The following is a 23,526-nucleotide window of genomic DNA, read 5'->3' as shown; positions in this document are numbered from 1 at the left end:
TTAAGTTCATAAGACTTCAATTAGCTGGAATTATTTTTTTACACTAGCTGTCTCCCAGCAGAATGTAAAAATGTATCAAAACTTCTGATGGAATTTCCTAATAAGCAGGTATGGATCACAAAGTAGTGGAATGACATTTACTTCTTTGATTTAAGGAGTCAGAAAGCTGGCTTTAAAGTCTGCCTTCTCAAAAATATCCAGAGACAGTCTGGTTTTCTTAAAAAGGTAGATCAATGTGTTCCCAGGTAAGTATGCAATGCTACACTAGGGCAGAGCTTGTAAGATCTATTCCAACTTTCAATTGACTCAGTTATATTGAGTTTCCTGCAAGACAAAATGAGGAAGTAAACTTTGAGGCAGCCTAGAAAAGGAATTTCCAGTGGCTTTGAGAAGAAAACTTTAATGCATTTGAAAAAGAATTAGCTTTCACAGTAGTGAAAAGTAAAGCCATGAAATCTACAACACAAAATAAAAGGAAAAATGTTTAAGTATTTCATGATACTGTAGGCAGCTGCCAAATTGTGGGTGAAAGCAGTAAGAAATTGAAAGAAATCTTTTGTGGAAACTGTCAGGAGTGCATTTAGATTAAAAAAATGCATCTGCATGAAGCAAACTCTTTCCTGCTATGAATTAATCATTCAACTAGGTTGCTTCTGTTGTAATTAGTTCAGCATTAGTGGAACTCAGAACCTCCATAAATCAAAATGGTGAGAATTCTGGCTCCTTCCACTTTGCTTTCTAGCTTCCTTCAGCTTGTGTATCTAGAATAAAAAAGGCTTCTAATTGATTTTTTTCCCCCCTTTGCAACAAATCACTGAGATGAACATCTGTTTTGTTTTCTTTCTGGAGATAACACAAAGACCTGTGTAAACCCTCATGAGCAATTCTTTTAGCTTCTCTGATGCTGTCTCTGACTTTGTTCCACATTGGAGTGTGCAGAGAGCTTTGTCATATCAGACTGCTAGCCATTACCAGTTGCCTTTTCTCAGCCAGAAAGTAAGATAAACTTTCTTATCTTGGTATGATTCACATAAACTTTTGAGAGGACAATAATATTATTCATAAGTTTTTCTTCCCACTGCAACAACATTATCTATGGTATTTGCTGATTATGTTACCCAGTCTCCTCAGCTTGATGATGTGGGAACTGCAAGCCAAAGAAGCTTTCCTGTACTACTGAAAATTGAATGTACAGTTGAAAGCTTTACATGAAACATGTCAATAACTTTTCCCTCATTTTTTGTTCTTTTGGCTTATGTACCTCTGTCTTTATTACATGCATCATGCTTTACCATCTGTAAGTGTAGAAGGCATTAATTTTATACATAATGCCATTTGTATATTGTCTCATGTAAATGTCTAGAACTACATTTGCATGAATTCTACCATCTAGTAATTAGCATAACAATTAAAAGAAGATGCTGTTATATTAGCAGTGTTCTACTAGAGGAGCAAGGGAGGAGAAAAGGATTCTTTGTGAGAGAATGAAGGTGGCAGGATAAGAATTTTGATACAGTAGTGCACTCATTTCTAGAGTTACCTTTTTACATAAGAAGTCTCTGAAATGTTCACAGGAATGTTATGTGGTCATTATGGTGAGGAATAATCTTTTCAGCTGCCTAAATGCAGGCCATAAAACACCGTTCATGTAACAACTTCTCCGTGAAAGGTTGGTTGGTGTGATGGTTTGGGTGTTCCCCCCCTCCCCACTTTAGAAATCACCCAGACTAGACGCAACTGGCTCTGGAAATTGAATGAAGCTTATTATTTACAGCTGGCACAATATACAAGCAGATATTTACAGTAGATACAGAAATATGCAAGGTAAAAGGTAATACAGAAACACAACAGCCCTCCCAGAAACCTGAGTCCCCAGGAGGGGCTCTCAACCACCCCTTCACCTTCCCCCTACCTCTCTCAACCTTACCCCAGCCCCAAGGAAGAATGGAGGTTCGGCCAGAGGGTTAGGAAGCAAAGTAGATTAGTCCAAAATGGAGGGTGAGGGTAGAGAGATGCAGCTCAGCCAGCAGCCCAAGTGAGAGCGATTATCTAATGTTTTTATTTCTTGTTCCTATACATCTCAGCAAGTCTGTGAGCGAAGCAGACATCAGCATTGTTTTCCTTTCACAGCCTATAATCTAGTTCTTCTCACCAAAACATTCTAGCTAGCTTCAAACTATCACAGTTGGTATTAGTTAATGGAAATGTACTTAATACTGTCAATGAGATGAATGTAAGCATAGAAATAAGTGGTACTCAGTATCCAGAGACCTTTACTTCCATAAGCTGTATCTGGAAGAAATGCATAACTGTCAAAGGACCTGCCTGACCATGTGTATTGATAAGATTATGCAGATATGTGACTGCTTGTTGCTGAGAGGTCCCTGAGGCTCTCATGAGAATACAACTGATGTACCAGCACAAAAAATCAAAGAATAGTCCAATAACAGTTACAACAAGGAGCAACAGCTACCATAAGTAGAGTAAGCAAAGAGAGCAATTGTAAGACTTATTGCTGGACAGAGAAAGTAAAGGAAGAGTGAAAATATTAGTTTCCAGGGAATATTGATGTGGTTAGAAAGTAACTCCTGCCAGGATTTGTCACCAATTACTTTTCTGCATGCTGTAAGGGGGAACCTATTGCTCTATTTAATTATTCAACATGCTGGTATTGCTGTTTCTTGCTTTTCTCAGAGATAGCTTAGAAGAGCAAAACCTTTCTATGATGGGGATGTATACAATCAGTTAAAGAAACTTACAGCTCCTGGTATGATTTCTACATGGGCAGCTTTTGAGAGTGTTACTAAATACATTCTTCTTATTCAGATTGTCATCTCCAACTTGGGAGGGAAAAGAAGGTGAAAAAAAGATAACAAGCAGCTATTCTAACCATTTGCATCAGATATGTACATTTGGTGACAGCAATTACAAGATTTCATGTCCTCTCTAAGACTACTTTATCTTACATGACAAATATTATGTTACAACTAAGTAAGCACATTACAGAATCACAGAATCACAATGTTAGGGGCCAGAAGGGACCTTAAAAGATCATCCAGTCCAACCTCCCTGCCAGAGCAGGATCACCTGTACCAGATCACACAGGAATGTGTCCAGGTGGGTTTTGAATATCTCCAGAAAGGGAGACTCCACAACCCAACTTGGGCAGCCTGTTCCGGAGTTCCATCACACTCACGGTGAAAAGAAGTTTTCCTCACATTTCCATTGAACTTCCTATACCTCAGCTTCCACCCATTGCCCCTTGTCCTGTCATCGGGCATCACTCAGAACAGCCTGGCTCCATCCTCTTGGCATTCACCCTTTACCTATTTATAAACATTAATGAGGTCATCTCTTAGTCTCCTCCTCTCCAAGCTGAAGAGCCTCAGCTCCCTTGGTCTCTCCTTGTAACAAAGATGTTCCATTTCCTTAATAATTTTTGTGGCTCTGCACTGGACTCTCTCAAGCAGTTCCCTGTCCTTGAACTGAGTGGCCCAGAACTGTACACAATATTCCAGATGCGGCCTCAGCAGGGCAGAGTAGAGGAGAAAGGGAATCTTTCTCAACCTCCTTAACCACACCCCTTCTAATACACAGTCAAAGCATACTATCAATTCTTCAGTTCTAAAAATTTGTGGACATTTGGGTGGTTTAGGGAGTTTATAAGTTTTGATGTGAATAACTCGAGCACATACACTTCAGAGTTGCTCCCTGAAAATGTTCCAGTAGTTAAAAGAATATAAACACCAAAAGTGCATGAGTGTGCTAGTTTGAAGCAGGCTAGAATGTTTTGGTGAGAGAAAGTAGATAATTGGCTGTGAAAGGAAAACATTGGTGATGTCTCCTTCCCTCAGAGTATCACTGAAGAAGAATGTAAACATTAGATAACATTTTTGCCATTTTTTTTTCACTTTCTGGCTGGTTTCTGGACTCAGCTGCATCTCCTTAACCTCACTGCCACTAACCTTGCTCCTTAACCTCTTGGCTGAACCTCTTTTCTTCCTAGGACTGGGGTAAGTTTGAGAGGGGCGGGGGGAAGGTGCAGGGGTGGTTGAGAGCCCCTCCTGGGGACTCAGGTTTCTGGGAGGGGAGTTGTGTTTCTGTATTACTTGTATATTTCTGTATATAATTGTATATACTGTAAATATCTGCTTGTATGTTGTGCTAGCTGTAAATAAATAGCTTCATTTATAATCCCAGAGTCCTGCTGAGTTAGCTGGGGTACCTTCTAAAGTGTGGGGGGGCGGGTAACAGCCAAACCACCACAATGAGAGAGAGAGAGAGAGAGATGATTTGTAAATGTATCTGAACATTTCCAGAGTATACATTTCCATGTTTCCTTATCTTTAATAATAATGCATTCATTCAAAGCACTGGCATCAAATGTCATAGCATGATGCTCTGTTTCTTTCTTTTGTAGGCTAGCCAGATTGGCTTAACATGCTCATTTTAAAAGAATTGGTATGTTAGTGTATGGGAGGGGGAAAAAAAAGAGACTAAAGAAACAGATTTGTGTAACATTTGCAGTTGGGTATTAAAAGCACCTTTCACTAAGCTATATGACATGAGCAAGTAACATTTAACAAAGTACTTGCAATGGAGGTCACATGAAAGCAGGGCACTAAAAGAGCACCTGACAATAATCAAGGAGGAGCAGTGAAAGAATGTGTGAATACTGAAATTGAGAGAAAATGAACTGTGCCTTCTGGAAGTTGTGTGCTTCTACACATTTTGCTCCTACACTTTTTCTCCCAATAACCCTGCCTCCCCCTCCCCCCCGGCCTCACCTTTGAAGCCAGTTCTATACTAGACACTGCTTGGGATGCTGTTGATGGCATAGACATCACAGGTGATGAAAGACATTTACTTAAATGCCTGTCAGCATTTGTGTACATCTCATTCTAAATCTATGCCTTTGATACTGCAGTGGAAACTGATCTACAGCAAGAACATCAGAACACATAAATTTGTTCTAAAATTCCCTTCAGGGATGTGAACTACTCTGAGCTACAAGAGGCTGCACTGAGATGGAAAAAAAATCTGCAAGTTTCTATGGGTTTAGGTCACTAATTGTATGAGGAGGAGAACAAAGTACATTATATAGAACCATAGAACCAGGTTGGAAGAGACCTCCAAGATCATCCAGGGATGGTGACTCCACCACCTCCCTGGGCAGCCCATTCCAATGGCAAATCACTCTTTCTGGGAAGAACTTCCTCCTAACATCCAGCCTAGACTTCCCCCGGCACAATTGGAGACTGTGTCCCCTTGTTCTGTTGGAGGTTGCTTGGGACAAGAGACCAACCCCCACCTGGCTACAACCTCCCTTCAGGCAATTCTAGACAGCAATGAGGTCCCCCCTGAGCCTCCTCTTCTCCAGGCAAAACAACCCAAACTCCCTCAGCCTCTCCTTATAGGGTTTATGTTCCAGGCCTTTTGCCAGCTTCGTTGCCCTTCTCTGGACATGTTCCAGCACCTCAACATCTCTCTTGAATTGAGGAGCCCAGAACTGGACATAGTACTCAAGGTGTGGCCTGACCAGTGTTGAGTACAAGGGAAGAATACCCTCCCTCATCATGTGGTGTCATAACTTCAATACCAGCATGCTTTTCCTTCTCTTGCAAAGAAGAGACATTCTTTTTCTCCCTGTATTTTCTCTCTTTCCAATGAATATTCTACTTCCTGTGTCACTGTGAAAGATACTGTAAGATTGTGGTTTTTGAGGGCAGGTTATTCACTCATCTGGGACATGGAAATCCTGTTGACTTTTGAAGTCTTTTTAACAAAATTCCATCACTGGCAGAGAACTTTTCATGCTATTGTACCGTGTTTATTAGATAGGGAAAATCTCTTTGCATTAGGTTCAAAGCCAGAAATTAATTTCCAAAGGAGCTGGGTGTCTAGTTGCTTAGATATTTTGAAAATCTCACCAGGCCTTCTGTTTGCAGATTTTTGGCACATAAATACTGTCAAAAATCTGGCTCAAGAGTTATTACAGTAACACAAAGGAACAATAACTTATGGTGTTCATGCCAGAAGGATTTCACTGGCACTGAGCATCTTGATGTTGCACTGTGGGTAATTATATTTACATGTTTGGGAGCACTGTATTAATTATAGCATAAATTAAGACTTTGTTTAACACATGTCAAGAAGCTGTTTTCAAATACATTATTCCTTGTAGGGCTTGTGACAAAGTAAAGCCTAGGAAGGTTGCAAACAGGGAAATGGCCACTGTACAGTGGTTGGTTCATAGTCTGGAGAAGAGATGTGGAGTGACCAAAGCAGATTACTCAGCCTTAATGCTAGACCCATCACTATTTGATTTTTTTCCCCATTATTGTTTTTTTCCTTGCTACTATTCTTTTGCTTAAGCCTCTTAAAGTCTGTTTGTCCATTTTCCAGTTCATATGAAAATATAGAATTTCAAAATAACCTTGAAGTTATTTATTTAGAGAAAGAGGAATGGATATTTTGGCTTCAGGGTTATCCTTAGGCAAGGGAAGAAATGAATGGAGCCTAGTCTCTGTATTGAGCTGTGAATATATTTGCTTCATGGCCTCTGGAAGACCCCAGAACTGAAAGTGCTGTATTAATTTTTGATGGTTAGTTTCTATTCTGATGAAAACCATTTCTTTGTATGTGATGACACAGTTGAAGCAGCAGGAGCTATAGGGCTGGGGAAATGCCAGTCATACTTTTTAAATTTAGTTTTAATCTCATGTCCATAATTGCAGAAAACAGGTTTGGGTTCATTTTTCTGCAACTCAGGTTGAATGTCAGTCTGTGATAAACTGACTGGAAATAAAGTTGATAGATCTGGCTTAGGCATAGTTTCCCCATCTTGCTTCCTCTCCCCAAACAGAGCGATGAGAATTGAAAGATGTAACATTTCTGACACATTCTGAAGACCAGTAAAATCCAAATTCTCTGCTATCCTAAAAATAAAAATCCAACTTGATGTGGGAAAGGGGTTATTTGCCACTGCAGTAGGTTTGTGCTGAAAGAGATGCACATGCAGTAAACCTGGTCATTTCTACTCACTGTGCTTTGATTGAAGCTCAGGGTGATATTCAACTGGATCCAACACAAATGTTTGCAACAAATTTTAGTGTAGTTCTCTGATGACCAATACCTCATCCTCTAGGAGAGGGTGGCACATAGCCTCCATAATCTTCTCTGTAGTTGTTTGGAGGTCTCTGGGTGCCAGGAAGGTAGATGCCTTTCCTTACTGTGTCTGCTAAAGATAGCAGCATAGTTCATGGCAGATGATAGAAAATAATATTGGCAGTGAATGGTGAAAGTATTAAAGGCACCTTTAATATTTTCTCTTTGTATTTCATTGCTTTATTATCAAAACACCAAATAATAACTTTCATTGTGAATTTTATTTCAAAAACTTCTTTTTTGTTTGGTCTCCTGAAAAAATCCTAGAACTATCTCCTTTAAATCAAATAAAATACATAGAAGTAGAAAGTGTGCTGGCTGTTCTAGAACATATTTGTACATTGTAATTAATTGTGTTGTACGACATAGATCCTGGCTAACAATAGGAAGATTTAATTCTTAATTTTTAATAAATTGAAAATGTGCCCTGCAACTTGGAAAGGATTTTAAAGGAAAAGTTGGTGGAAGTGGGCCATTAAACCACTTGAGGGCCCTGTTGATATTCTGAGATACTTTTGCTATGATCAACATTATGTCCATGAAGCCTTAATAAGCAATGTCTGTTTTAAAAAATAAGAGAGTATTTGCACACATCTGGAGTAGTTCTCTGCAAGAAGTCCCAGCTTGTAGAAAACAAGTGAAGTCTCTCCTTATGAAGCACCTGGTTTTGATTTCAGAGGGGAAACAGAAGAAAATTACTTCAATGGGTGGTGACATTATATACAGCTGTTGCCTGGCAGAAAGCATGCTCTCTTCCTTTACTCAAGTGAAAACACTTTTACCTTGTATCATGGATAGGATCAGAACTCCGGTTGTGTTCTGCCATAAGAAAAGGCAGAAAAGAATTCATTCCCCACATCTCTCCTGCAATTATGAAATAAAGTTCAATAAGTTTGTCATTTTTATTATGCAGAGGAAGATGGGAATGAGCAGAAGGACATTTCTGATGGAGCTGGCAAGAAGAAAAGGTTTCAGAGTAGAAAGTGAGCTAAGGTAGGAAAACATTTATGCATGTAGAAGTATTATGTAATAATGCTGCTTGAAACATGCTAATTTAATAAATGCAGTCGTACAAGTGATTGTGGTTGAAGCTTTTGCCTATGTGTTTGGTGGATATACTCTGTTCTTCCTACTTATAAAGGTGCTCTGGGATTTCAGTGAGTCTTTCTAGAGTTTAATTCATTTGTATTGCCTTCTAGGCAGAGAACAGGCTGAACATAAACATTAGCAAAATGGGTTTTTTACCTCTGAAATCTGTGGTTCTAATTCATCTTAAGCTAAAATACCGTAGGTGTGGCATTTCAGGGTGAAAATATACTTCACCCGCAGATTGTTCTGACTCTGTCTCCATAAGGCAACTCATTTTGATGGAGGCCTTCTCCAAATAGTGCTTTTCTTGAGTGCTATCATTTTGTGGAGGAAGCCAGGTATTGATCATTACTCTGTATCTGTATGCAGATAGTGTTCAGCTAGGTCCTTGCTATAAAAGCTCATTTCCACAGATTTTTCAATCCTATCAAGTTTTAAAAGCCTGAGGAAGAAGGGAGGATAAAAAAAAAATTGTAAAGCAAGATTCAAGCAGGTATTGAACAGAAGTAGGTAATTAGCACCTGATATCAAACTAATTGAATTCTCAGGGAAGAAAAAATTAACTGGGCTGCTCTGAATCCTTTTTTAACAATCCACTGAGGGCCGAGTACAGGCTTTATCTGGGCTGCTTTGACACAGAGGTATTTATTGCTAACATTCCGGACTGCCTATACGTTGTATGTGAATGGGTGTTATGCTTAATTTCATTTTAACTGGTACAGGTTAATACTATTTAACTGTTGATTTTTTTTCCCCCAAAATGCCAGAAGAAATGCTAAACTTGTTCTGCTCTGTGCCAAGAAAAGAGCACAGCTGTACGGGTACCAGAGGAAACTGCTGCACAGCAGCTAAACTGCTGCTGTGAGCATAGTGATGGCAAAGTTCCCAGATCCGCAGCTTGGCACAAGTACATTACATATGAATATTTTATAGAACGTGAAATAAACCACAGGAAGCAGAAGTTCTATGTCTCTAACTGATTTTTAGTTTATTTATTTTTTTTTAAACTCAAGTAAAGATGTGACAGTTTTAATTAAACTAGAACTTAACAAGGTTAAGTAATAAAAACAGGGGCATTTGATGAACAATCACCTAGCCTAGGTTTGTAGTCTTTCAGGTTAAAGTAAATTGAGATTTCTAAATCATTGGGATTTTTTAATTAACACTGCTCTATAAGTTGCATAATGTGGAGAGGAAAAAACCTGTGCTATACCATGATAGGTTTCACATTTCTGCAGCATAATATATTCAATACATATATTTCCAAAACATAGTGCACCCAGTGTGTTGGACAATTATGTGATAGCCCAGTATTTGTTATTGAGATTCATTGATTTAATGAAATCAGTGACTGTTGGTATCGACGTGGACCTCAGGCCAAGGAGTTTTGTTGGTCTCCTAGAAAACTATTTACTTTGTAAAGCTGTGTATGTTATTTTTAAAGTCTGGCAATCTGCCAGGTCCATTTGAAATTTATTGTATGTGCACAGGGCTGTCATCAGCATGGTGTTATGGAGGCTTGCAAATGGAGATGGCTGTCATCAGGACGATTTGTTTCCATTTTTCTAGAAATAAGCCTAGAGTTAAGCCAGATAATGACACTATCTGTCTGTGCCTTTACTTCAAGAAGTTTAGGAGTCTGCTGACTGATATTAGTTATTTTTGGCATGTGTTTCAGAGATATTGAGGTTCTACAGGTTTCATGAAAATGAAATTTCATCCTTTATCTGTTACTGGTCTTGTGAGTGACAGCACCCCCCTGGGGTGTGTGTGAATGGCGAATGCAAGCGATCACTCAAAATTTCCTGCCAAGTTACTTTCCTAAGGTTACTCAGGAGCCTCAGCAGGTCAGGTAGAAATTTACAGATCTTCTTAAGTATGTATGTGTTTTTTTCCCCCCCTTCAAATACAACTTTATCTCTGCTTATTATTTTTCTGTGGAAGCTGCAGAACTGTGTCTTTTTGTCATCCAAGCCAAATGTTTCCAGAGTTGGAATAAAGTGTCTAATAGGGTAGTGTCTTATGGAAGGCAAACGATGCTGAAAGAAAGGAAATACTGCACTTAGAGAAACTGTCAGACTAAAGTATTTTCCCCAAAGCGTTCAGTGACTAGAATAGATATACTGTGATATGGAAACACATATGCTTCCCATACCCTAATTGTCATATATATATATAAAAATAAATATGTTTTGGAAGTTCATGGTAAGTGAATATGGAAAATAACAATTCTGTATCTGTGTATGGTACTTTTTCTGCACTTCTTGACAGTGACTCTGTCACTCATATTGTGGCCGAGAACAACTCTTACCTGGAGGTGCTGGACTGGCTGAGAGGACAGGCTGTGGGTGACAGCTCCAGGTTTGAATTGCTGGATATCTCCTGGCTCACAGCCTGCATAGAAGCAGGAAGACCAGTTGATTCAGAAATGAAGTATCGGCTCATGGTAAGACACATCCTTCAGTGCAAATACACCATTTATTTATTTGTTTGTTTATGTTCCCTAAAAATACACATATATGCTCGTGTTATGGTATGCTTTTTTACTTAAACCTTTTTCCTTTACATGAGTAATTCACACAATTTTAATAGATTAAAAGGACCACCTGCATCTTCAATATCAGTATCTGACAATGCTAAGTTTCTCTACTGTCATATGTTACAAGCTGGTGAGATACGTAATTCTTGTGCTAAAAAAAGGAACTATGGCTCAGTGAAGCACTTGCTGCTGTTGTGATACTTGATATACTTCAAATACCTCTGCTTCGTGGTAAATGTCCCACTGAAAGCAGTGCATTTTAATGAGCTTCTGATGGATTCTCTCATCAAAACAACACAAAAAACACGGAAACTTTTGCAGTTTGGAAGTGACTCACTAACTTCTGGGTCCGTGAGGCACCTGTGAAATGAAGATTGCTGCAGTCTGTGGATATGCACATATGAATTTGCCACTGTCACGTAAAACTCTGCAAAGAGAAATAGTTTTGATTCTATTATATCATCTCTCAATAGGAGTGGTAAGTCAGAGGTACTGTGAATGGCAGGCCAATGGTTTGGTGAAAGGTGTTTGACCTTGAAGAAATGGATTTCTTCATAATTTCATCTGATCTATATCTGACAAAACTGCTAATTTGTCAAACTGGAGTGCAGTGTGAAACAGAAGTATTCAATACCCCCAGTAGAGGCTGTAAACCGTGAAGGTGTGGTAGGGATGCGCTGGCATGCAGTGCACAGTGTGACACCAGCACATGCAGCTGAGCCATGAAACAGACTCTGCACTGCAGTGGGATGAATATATTCCCTTGTTTTGTGCACACCCACAGCTCACAATGCACTGGTGAAGAAATTAATTCATATGTTAAGACCATGGCAGATCCACAGTGATGTACCCCCTGTGGACAGAGGGTGCCTCAATATTTAACAGTGATATCACACTATTCCATGATTCTTCGTCCTGTTATTTAGATTATGAGGGATGGATTCACAAATGCCACCCTTCCTCAGGAAAAGCTGTAGCTCCCAATTAATTTTTCCAGTCATCTTTCACTGCCAAAAACTATTTCCCACGATTTTATGTTTAAGAATTACTGTTTAATAACCCTCTGGGGGGGAGAAGTGAATACACCAGATGGAGCTGTCGCTCTCAGACTCAACCTAATTCCATGTCAGAATATGCACTTCTATTTACCATCCTTCCAAGGAAGCAGTTCTGCAGTTTATTTACAATATTTCCAGTGAATCTGCTGAAGGGAAAATAGACCAAAGAATTTAATGAAAAACTGAAAAGAAGCCTGAAAACCTTGCAACTACTACATTACATAATCATACGTGCAAACAAATAATCATATAAATACTGGAAATGCAAATAAGAAACAAATCCAAAATGTTACCAAAATCCCATGGACTTTGCTGAGAGTAAAATGAACTACCCTTTATATACATTCTTGATTTCAGCAGTATGTGAAGACCTTCAGATTCTGATATCTTGGAAAATAATAATAGTAAAAAATATTTTCAAATCAAGGAATGCCTTTGTCTTTCTCCAAAACATCTTCAGCTATCCTTTCTTCTCTCTCTCTCTCTGTATATATATGTGTATATCCTTTTGGAATACTGCTGGAGCAGAAACTCCTGAAAAACATGGCAGCATTGTCAGGAGATCATTATACTTTGAGACTGGCTCTGCAAGTCGGTGCTTCTGTGTTATGGAAAGAAAGATTTGATGCTAATAAACGTAGAATGCAAAAAACAAGCCAGTGACAGCTGTGCCTTTACCTTTAAAGCTTGGAGTTAAAACTACTCTTAATTATTTAGTGGCTCTAAAGTTATAAATATTCTTGTAAAGCAAGGAAGGAAGAGAAAGGATTCAAGAAATTCAGCAGATATAAAAATAATCTTATTGTTGCAATGTCACCATAGTTATTTCTTTTTCTGCCTTGAGAAATGAGGAAAGATTGTGGTAAAGGTTAATTTTCTGTTTAAGTACTAGGCTGAACTTGTACATAATATAGTTTAATTGGTTTCACTGAACACAAATTTAGTCCATTGTATCAGTCTTGTAAAATGTGAAATGAACGTGAATTAACTAACCTTTAACTCAGGCTACATCATGAAGGCTTTAAGATATTGATTGCACTGGGGGATGTTTTGAATGAAATCTTGTCTGCATATAAGTTAGTGGTAAAATTCCCATTAATACCAATAGCAGTAAGAGTTCATCTTTCAGTTCTTATGGTAGCCTGTTTTCAAGGTTGGTCTTCATTCAGGGTATTTGTTTCAATGCATTGCTAAAAAGAAGTGTCCTTCTCTGTGCAAAACACAGGGAATGAAGTCAGAGTGACAGAACATAAGCTAATGTATTAATTACAATTGTCTCTAAAGTACATCATTCTGTGGTTGCAAATGACCTGAGAGATGCTCTGACTTTACTGATTCATAGAGTGCAAAAGTTTGTGTGGCCAGATCTAAGATGTTCTGAAATCTTATTGATTCATTTGGTAACAGTTGACTTTGATAGCCGCCATTTAATTTAGTTGGCCATGGAAATGTGGTAGCCAAACATCTGTTTTAAAGGGAAATCAAAATATATTTGTGTCCTGGGACACCTTTCCCACCACAAGCTGGTGGGTGTCCTGGACAATAGCAGGACATGGACATTAATATGTATGCAAGGACGTACCCACATGCTAGAAACTAGTGCTGTTTCCTGGGTAATGAAAAGAGAGAGGCAGAGGGGAAGCTTTCAGAGGGATGAAAAGGAAGGAAGAGAACCATAAGCGGATTGGCATCCTCAGCAACCTTATGAACTGTGCTTGGACTGTCTCTTTTGCCTTTTTCTCATTCAGAACTTGAAAGCTGTTGTTTGTTTGTTTGAAAGGAAAAGAGACTTATTTTTTTAAACAAAGGTTTTCTCTCCACACCAGAAAAATGAAATATTGCATCTTTTGATCCTGCACTGTGTCATGTGATAGGAAACTGATATTTAACATTTTCCAGCATGCATTGTTCAGTTGCCTGGCGAAAGAGAGAGTCTGTAATTAATGGAAGAAAGCCTTTGTATTTGCATTCAGGTTTTCCCAGAAAATAAACTTATGAACTGGCTGCTTCATAAAACACTGGATATTAGCAGCCTTTATTATTCAATCAATGCTTTCTGGATTTTCCTGCTTATACTGTACAGAAAATGTCTGTGTGAAGGACCACTCATGACTTTGAGTAGTTCTAGCAATTAAGTAGCCTACACATTGGATGTTTTTCAGAGGTTGCCCCGTGCAGTGTACCATAATTTCATTTTGATGTAGTGGAGATATTTGCCAAAAGAAGGGCAATGTAATGCTTACATTTTTCTTGGGTATGGCGATGTTCCTTCCCAGTACTAAAAATTATTCTGAAGTAGCATGAACTTCCAAGATTGTTTGTTCTATGCTGTAGTTGCTACTGGATGAAACCTCAGGTTTGTTTCATAATCTATATGCATGGATTTAGGAGAGGCAGATCCTGCTTGATCAACCTGATCTCTTTTAATGATCAGGTGACCTGCCATGAGTTTTAAGAAGTCCAAGTGCCTGGTTCTGCACTTTGACCACAACAACCCCACGCAGTGCTAAGGCTGGGAACACAGTGGCTGGAGAGAAGCCAGACAGAGGGAGACCTGGGGGTACTGGATGACAGCTGACATCTCAGCATTTATCAGGAATAGTGTGGTGTGTGTGTTTGAGCCCAATTGGAATATTTTAATGAGGGAAATTAGATTATAATAATTTTGCCCTTGTACTTGGCACTGGTTAGGCCACACCTTGAGTACTGTGTCCAGTTCTGGGCCCCTCAATCTAAGAAAGATGTTGAGGTTGTTGTGGTAGGCCTGATAGGCCCAAAATAGGCTTGCACATGTCCTGCTTTGCCTAGGCATGTTTTTCTGCTCCACCAGAGAGGCAAGCATGGGAAATGGACACAAACAAACCTGTAGCCACTGAGTCTGGCCTGCCCAGGGTCCTGTGGTGTGAGGTACACACTCTTGGCTTGTGCCTGCCTAGTGCAAGGCCCCTGCTTTTCCCAAATTAGTGAAAAGTGAGCCTATGGCTTTGCCTAATATGGTAAGGTTTGGCTGATTAGCTTATTTGCTATTCTGTGTCCAAAGGGCAATTAATCTTGGCCCACATTGATAAAAGGAGATCCACAGATAAACAATCTGCTGCTCTGCTTCCCTGCTCTTTGCCATGCTGCTTTGCTGTGCTCAGCCATGATCTACTGTTGCCTGCTGCTATTGCACACTGTCTTATTGCTTGCCTGGTAAACTCCACTGCCACAAGTTGTCAGGAGCAGACCCTGGATGCCTGCACACGATCAACCTGTGTGGTCAGCATGACATCGTGCTGTGACTGCACAACATCTGCCTCTACACCTGAAAGTCCTGCTTACAGTCCTGGACATATATATATACACACAGATCATCCAGAAGAAGCCAAGAGAACAAGGTCAGAGACCGTCTGCCTCTTTCCCCAGAAGCCAGGAAGATTCAAGTCTCAATGTCCGACAAGACAGAGTCCTCTGAAAGCATTTGGGCACTGTCTGGACTGTGCCCGAGCCTTGCAAGTGGGTAATAATAATTTGTGAGTAAATACTTAAATGCCTCTTTGTAATTCTCCATTACCATCTGCCATAGCCCAGAAAGAGCTCCTTGAGCCCATCTACTGGGCAAGCAGCATATTGACTGCAAGTGGCATTTGACTGCAGGAATCTTCTCTTCCAGTTCAATTAAATGTTCCTATATTTTGCTGGTTATTACTAGATCTAGATATTATCCATAGAATGTTTCCATGACCATGTAAGAACTGAAATATTATTAAATTTAGTGGCTGGGGGGAACAAGAGTTCTGAATAGCAAAATTAATGAACAACATTAATTTTGGAAAAAGATCATCTCACATCAATTAATTTACCCTCTGCAACAGAGGTGCCTGAACATATCCAGAGAAGGGCAACAAGGCTGTCGAGGGAGCTGGAGCACAGCCCTATGAGGAGTGGCTGAGGGAGCTGGGGTTCTTCAGCCTGGAGAAGAGGAGGCTCAGGGAAGACCTTATTGCTCTCTAGAACTACCTGCAGGGAGGTTGTAGCCAGGCAGGGGTTGATCTCTTCTCCTAGGCATCCAGTGACAGAACAAGGGGACACAGTCTCAAGCTGCACCAGGGCAGATTTAGGCTGGGTGTTAGGAAGAAGTTCTTCAAAGAGAGTGATTGGCTTTGGAATGGGCTGCTCAGGGAGGTGGTGGAGTTGCCATCCCTGGAGGTGTTTAAGAGGAGGCTGGATGAGGCACTTAGTGCCATGGTTTAGTTAATTAGAAGGTTTAGGTGCTAGGTTGGACTGGATGATCTTGGAGGTCTCTTCCAACCTGGCTGATTCTGTGATTCTATACAATCTATCCCATCTGGTCTTTCTACCAAAAAACCCCAGTATCAATCCCGTTTTTATGTTCATATCAACACTGGGTAGCATCTCTAGTTTGCAAGTAGTCATTACCTTATTCCCTAAAAATCAGACTATCATAATTACTGGATGCTAGATACTCTTGCTATTGATTTCTAGATGGTTTCTTTTGTTGTTATGTATAACCAAGTGCTGTGAACTAGAAACTTTACTACTGCTGAACAAGAAAAATGCTCAGATCTCTTTGATAAGACAGGAATAGGATGTTTATGTGTCAGCCTGTCACTCCCTTAAACACTATGTGTTTTGGCATAATTTTTACACTCATCTACATTTCCATGTGTAGGGCTCTTGCTCTTTGTGTGTCTATGTCCTAATGAAGATAACAGCTTATCATATATAATATTCAGTAACACACTCTTTGTTTACAGTCTTTGCAGCTAGTGCTATTGCTTAAAGCAGTATATTAGCTGTAATCAATCATAGTTTATATAATTTTAAATAAATTTTGAAGTATAATTCATAAACCTGTTCAAAAGTGGATGACTTGTTTTGTTGATTCTGGCTGAAACCCATTTTGGTTATCCCCAAGAGTAGTCCTACACATAAAATACCTTCCTTTGTTTCACAGTATATGATGAAGACTGCTATATAATTCGCTGCTCCTTCAGCTGTGCAAGCAAATGCCTTTTTTTGTGTGTGTTGGTGAATACAACTATTTAACTCTTTTGTATCAAATACGAGGGAAATTTAGCATAAAATATTATGTGGGGAATGAGTGAAGGCATATACCAGTATTTATAGGTTTGCTAGAATACATGCTGAATTTACAGGTCCTTCAATACAAAGATGAAAGAGCTCTTCATTCCATTAGAGAGGTGAAAGTTTACTCCATATGTCTTGGTGATTTTGCTGTAGTTGGTGAGCCATTTTTCTGTGCCTCTTGGGTAGTGTAATACAGTGCATTCTTGACATATCTGCTAAAAGTTTTCAGACAAAACCTTGTAAAGTAGGGATATTGGTTGGACTTGGTGATCCTGAGGGTCTTTTCCAACCAGAATGTTTCTGTGACAAGTAGCAGAGGTTTTACAGAAATGCTGAGAACACTGAGTGTTTCCAAAGTATTTCAGATTTGGGCACTCTTAATGAAAGCAAGGGAATTAAAGAACTGGGCACAGAAAGCAGCAGAAAAGCTGGTGCTAGATTGTCATTTACCACTTATTGACTGGATAGGACACTTGCTTGTTGAGGACTTGTGCTCAGGACTCTCTTTTGCCAATTGGAATGTAACTTTGTGTATCCTGTCTTTCAGAATATTTCCCTTCCAAACCTACTGGAATGGGCTGCCCACAGAGATTTTATTGATTATGATTGATTTGGCATGGAGCAAAATTAGGAGAAAAGCAAATGAACATGTAGATAGCCTGGTGCCTGCAAACTCCCATTTAAGGTTTGGCACCTGTCTTTTTTTTTCCTTGCTCCAGTGAACACCTGAAAATGACATCTGAATTGGATCAGCAAGTATGGAAGGGGCTGAGAAACTCTTATCATAAAGTGAACACTGGAGGTTGGATGAAGGGATGGGAACAACTCTTGCATGGCTGTTTCTAAATGCTTCCTTTGCTTGATGATGACCCAAAATCACAATGTTTATTTTAGTGAATTAAATCCGGCTCCAAAAGTGTGATGGTTTTGGTTTGTTTGGTTTTTTTCAGATTATAATTTTATCTGAGAAAAGGGGGATAGATTTTTATTAAAGTCATATAAAGATTTTTTTTCCTTCACTGCTGAATTTATATAGAGATTGAAAAAGTTGATTATTTCAAGGTATTTACTCTCCCCACTCCTTGGTCTAACATCCCTGATCTTGTATTGAATCATCTAGTGTTTTCTGGGAGAATTCTGTTCTTTCAAGCTTATCCACTCTGAAAGCTTTGTAGTTTTTCAATCTTACTGCAATAATGAGTGGTAGCAGAGAGACTTGCCATGTAGAGAGCCTCTAAAAACAAGCGTCATTGAAAAATCCCTGCAAGAGCTCCATGTAAAACCTGAAAAACCTCAATAATCACCATAAAACCTGATATTACCAATGTAGGCAGTATGAAATGGAATGTTTTTTCCTAGAAATGTGGTAGGAACATAATTATTCTCTTTCCTCCTCTTTAAGGTACATCTTTGGGTCCATGAAATGTATTTTTAATATTTTATGCTATTTGACAGTTGTCACCAACCCTTCTCCCCTCTTGTACTTTTGTCAGGAACAAGATCAGTCTCCTACTTTGAATATACCTACACTGGAAATGCCATCGTTTATTGCAAGCAAAGTACCTCAGTATTCGTGTCAAAGGAAGACAACTTTAAAGAACTACAACAAGAAATTCACGGTAATGTCCATGAAATAGCCATGAAATAAAAAATAGCATAAGTAAAATAATTAAAATGCTACTTGAATCAATACTTTTTATGGCATCCTCAGCAAATTCAGGAGCTAAACAGGCAGCACAGTGATAACAATTAAAACCAATTATAAATCTGCCATAGTTTAATTAAAATTGAGTGGAGACTTAATTGTATCCTTTAAGTATTGCTGAAAGCTTAACACAGTGAAACTTAAAATACACCAATGTTGGACCTTAAAATATGCTAATAGCTTGTAAACACTTGCACTTTAAAAACAAATGATGGAATAACATTCTGAAAATGTCATTAGCCTTTTATGACTGACTTATTTGACAAGTTGGAGTAATGATTAGCAAGTTTGCTTTAGGTCAGTCCAAGATACTTCACAATTGCTGTGCTGCATTCTCTTTTGCCTATGTGTTAGGTTATTCAGGGTGTTGTTGTAGACTTCAGATTTTCATGATCATTTAATTATGAGAACAGATTGTGTAATCATAGAATCAACCAGGTTGGAAGAGACCTGCAAAATCATCCAGTACAACCTAGCACCCAGCCCTAGCCAGTCATCTAGACCATGGCACTAAATGCCTCATCCAGGCTTTTCTTGAACACCTCCAGGGACGGTGCCTCCACCACCTCCCTGGGCAGCCCATTCCAATGGCAATCACTCTCTCTGGGAAGAACTTCCTCCTAACATCCAGCCTATACTTCCCCTGGCACAACTTGAGACTGTGTCCCCTTGTTCTATTGCTGTTTGCCTGGGACAAGAGACCAACCCTCACCTGGTTACAACTTCCCTTCAGGTAGTTGTGGACAGCAATGAATGTAATCAGCCTCCATTGCACTCTGTCCAGTAGATCTCGGTCTCTCTTGAATTGTGGAGCCAAATACTGGACTGAGTATTCCAGGTGTGGTCTCACCAGGGCCGATTAGAGGAGAAGAACCTCCTTAGATCTGCTGGCCACACTTTTCTTAACATACTCCAGGATGTTGTTTGCCTGTTGGCCACCAAGGCACATTACTGTCCTATGGATAGCCTGCTGTGCGCTAGGCAGCTCTGCAGCCTGTCCAGATTGAATGGAAGCACAACCAGATGGGGTGTCAGCTGCCCACCCCAGTTTCATATTATCAGTGAACTTGCTAAGGATATGCTCAATACTGAAGATACTGAATAAAACCAGACCCAGTACTGAACACCACTGGCCACATGGTTCCAGTTTGACTCTGCATCCCTGGTTACAACTCTCTGAACTGTTGTTGGGCCAGTTACCAATGCACCTCATGGTCCAATCTAACCCACTTCCCTTGGATTTACCTAGGAGGATGTTATGACAGACAGTATTGAAAGTCTTGTTGAAGTCAAGATAGACAATATCCACTGTCCTCCCTTCAGCTTTCCATTTCATAGAAGGCTAGCAGATTAGTCAAGCAAGATTTCCCCTTAATGAATCCATGCTGACTGCTCTTGATAACCCTCTTTTCTTTCATGTGGTTAGATGTTGGAGAGGCAGGCTTGGTGTAGTGCCAGCACTGCTTTGCACTAGCCAAAACACTGGTTTATTATCAGCTTCTCCTAGATACAAATAAAAAGCAGAGTACTATGAGGGCTGTTACAGGGAAGATTAACTCCATCTCAGCCAGACCCAAAATATAATGTAACTCCTTAGGGTGCCTGCTCTTCTTCCTGGTGACCAAAACCTGCAATGACAGCTGAAGTCTTGGGTGTTTATGCAAGATCTGTCCTGTTCCATGGAGGCCTGATGGTGGGTCTGCCTAATGTAATTGGAGCTTGAATTTCAGTTTGCTATTGTTTCATTGGTGTTGTATTAAAGTTATGATTCACGTTCTCAAAAGAAGTGTTCTAATAGATTTATTTATATTTTCAGTGCTTGCACTTAGCAAATACACTGAAGTATTGGTATAAACCACTTGTGCATGCTGTGGGCAGTCAGCCATTAAATGGCAGATTTTCCCTGGCTCAGTGCTGTGTGTCCTGAAAATTAGGTCCAAGGCATCTTGAATTATGTGTTGACAATAGTATTTTATCAACTTTATGAGCCAGGGTGGTTCCTTTTTCTTATAGAGTTTCTGTTTTCTTTCATTACTTCAAAATAATGTTGGTGAGGTTTTTTTGGATCTTGCCTTTAACAGGGGCACAAAGGTATTTTTTGCATATGCATTCTTGGATGAAGTTGTGGATTCTTCCTTTCACTAGACTTTTCCCTGATACCTTGCATCAAATTTCTCTTTTGAATGAGTAGTAGATAAGTTTAAAAAAGAGAAGTAGTTATGTTTGAGTCTCTTCAGAATAGCAGGAAAAGAGTCACTAATAAGAAATGAGGTATGCAGAACAAGTTTTTTAATGTGTGCTGATTTTGATGCTTTTGGAGACTTGATTTATGGACGAATTAGTAATTGGTGATCAGTTTTAAGCTTAAGTATTGTTCTGGATGTATTTTAATGTGAAAGACCGTTTATTAAAACCAAATAGCAGAGATATTTGATGAGAGCTTGTGAGGACAAGGTTGTGGTTTATCACACCAGGTGTAATTTCTATGTGTTTCCTTTCTATTGCAATGGCCAGAAAATAGAGAAAGGTGTTTACATCATGGAAGAAGCTATAGAAAGGTAGAAAAATACTGTGCAGATGGGAATATTTCATGAGTATGTTCAGTACTAAATTGCTATTTTATGAGCTGTGGAGTATCAGCAAAGTCTGTTGCATGAAGAATAGATGAAGTATGTCAAATGGCATGGCAAGGAAGCGACAATTGCATTGTGTGGCAGTTCATGAAGGAGAAATGCAACTACTTCAGAGTTGTGGGGTCTCATACATTCTTTGTGCCACTGTGTGTGATGTGCCGTGGCCTCATGGTGCATAGTTTGGAAACCACTGGCACGGGCTTCACTGGTTTGGATAATTCAGTAATGCACCTGAATGCATAGCTGTGAGTACACAGGTGAACTATAGCTGTTCAAATGGGTAAAGCTGCAAATCAAAAGGGCAGATCACTTTACTGGAGGCTGTACCTTAGCATGTTTCCTTTATGTTTGTCTTAAATGTAAATGTTATTATGGAATATGACATTACAATATTCTTTTCTGTCTCATTTGTAAATAGCCATCCTTTCCCTCTCCCATTGAAAATATACACTTGGGGGCTGCATTGTGTTTTCATGTGTTAAAATAAATGGAGTCATTCTGCTGTGCCTGAGGGGGGTTGTTGGATTTGAATATTAATACCAAACTGCAATAAAACTTAGAAAGACATTCTTCTGTGAGAAAAATGCAATTTAATTCTTACAGAAGAAACTAATTAAGTCAGAGGCAAATGGTTCTATGATTCTGAGGCTTATTGCTAATGCTACAGAATGTTGCTTTGCTTTGGCTCTTACTCATGGTAATGAGAATGGGGATGCTTAGCATGGAAAAGATGCCTGGTTTCCACTCTGAGAGAAAAGAAAATTATTTCTTTTTCTATTTTCTTTTATTTTTTAACCTGCAGACTCATGCATCAGTTATGCCAGTGGCTCAAGCATTTATTATTATTCCATTTTAAACAGACCTCAGGAGAAACTCAATTTTAATTTTATAATGAACCTGGGAGTTCCTTAGGTAGAAAAGCATTAACTGAATGCCTACCCTTAATAGTATGTACTGTCTCACTGACATAGTTTGCTGCCACAAAAATCCTCCAGAAAGTAAATCAAACTTGCAAATTTGGTAAACATTTGTGAAGTGTATAACTGCCCAAAATGGACTGGTGGTTTGGTCTAAGGAGGAAATAACTATTCTTATTTATAAGGATACTGGGAAGGTGCTCCCTGAAATGCAGACAGCATAGAAATACATCTTTGGTAACCCAAATTTGTGTGTATTCATCAAGTTTACACTGTGTGCTTTTTTTTTTTGGGACCATATTAATATATGTCTTCTATATTTAGCATTTTATGTTTCTAATTTGCTCTGTGTGCTTTTTATCTAGGGCAATGTTATGTGTTTGACACTCTAACTGCATTTCAGCCAATCTTTTCTCACAATTGTCTTGTTTTCACATTATGTGGAAAAATATGGAAACTTCTTAAGGGAACTGTTGCAAGAAATGCAATTGTTGGTGGTTGTTAACATCAGGAGCAGCTGGAGCTAACAAATATTTATTTCTAACAAGAGTATGTATACAAGGATTCTGAGATCATGCACTCTATGCTATTACTGTCATTTTCATTCTTTCAGCTCCTTTGTTCTACCAGCTGGTGGAACAAAGATGGCATGAAAAAACTTTGGACCTGGGCAAGTATTGGGCTTTTCACTTCAGATACCAAAACTAAAAATAAATCAGATTGAATGAAATGGATTTATTTTTATTTGGAAATCACTTTCATCAATGCTACAGTTTGGCTAAAATTGCTTAATTCTCCTTGAAACAAGCACCTACAAGTATTTGTTCTTATAAAATCACAGTTATTTTCTCTCTTTGTGTGTACAAGAAGTATTTACAAGTCCTATGTCTATTCCCATTGACACAGGAAATTAAGATTTATACTGGGGAAGGTGAGAATAATTTTTTTTAAATAGAGGGTTCATTCTAAATCTCTTTAAAGTCACTTTGGTCAGTTTTGAATGGACAGTAAATACTGCCAACAGTCATGTGATGAGGACTGGGACATACTCTGGATTTACAACTTACTAAATAAATGTCAAGTAGAAAATAGTGCTTGAGAGGAAAGGCAATTTAGCTCAGATTGCTTTTCTGAGCATAATAGTCCTTCAACCAAGTATCATGTAGGATGGTTTGGTTTGTTTCTTTGTTTAGAGCACTGCACTATTCAGCTTGTTGGATTAAGTTCACCTGTACAATGGTATGCTCCTCTGAAATCTCTGCTGCAGTAGAATGAAAGGCTCAAGTAAGACAGAAACCTTTTTTATGAGACGCTGTACAAACACATC

The 23,526-nt window shown here is 39.1% G+C and overlaps 1 protein-coding gene across 1 annotated transcript in view; it reads left to right on the top strand.

Moving 5' to 3' along the window:
• The first annotated feature begins 7,928 nt into the window (after nucleotides 1–7,928).
• Nucleotides 7,929–23,526, top strand: part of DNTT (DNA nucleotidylexotransferase) — a 125,333-nt gene continuing 109,735 nt past the window's right edge. Inside the window, exons 1-3 of the mRNA XM_064144663.1 lie at nucleotides 7,929–8,160; nucleotides 10,528–10,702; nucleotides 18,438–18,563. Of these exons, the coding sequence (XP_064000733.1) occupies nucleotides 7,958–8,160; nucleotides 10,528–10,702; nucleotides 18,438–18,563 (504 nt within the window). The 5' untranslated portion in view covers nucleotides 7,929–7,957. The remainder of the gene's footprint in view (nucleotides 8,161–10,527; nucleotides 10,703–18,437; nucleotides 18,564–23,526) is intronic.

The sequence above is a fragment of the Pogoniulus pusillus genome, chromosome 6 (assembly GCF_015220805.1).
Source record: "Pogoniulus pusillus isolate bPogPus1 chromosome 6, bPogPus1.pri, whole genome shotgun sequence".
NCBI lineage: Eukaryota > Metazoa > Chordata > Aves > Piciformes > Lybiidae > Pogoniulus > Pogoniulus pusillus.
The sequence above is the reverse complement of the archived record's forward strand: the minus strand, read 5'-3'. Positions and strand labels throughout refer to the sequence as shown.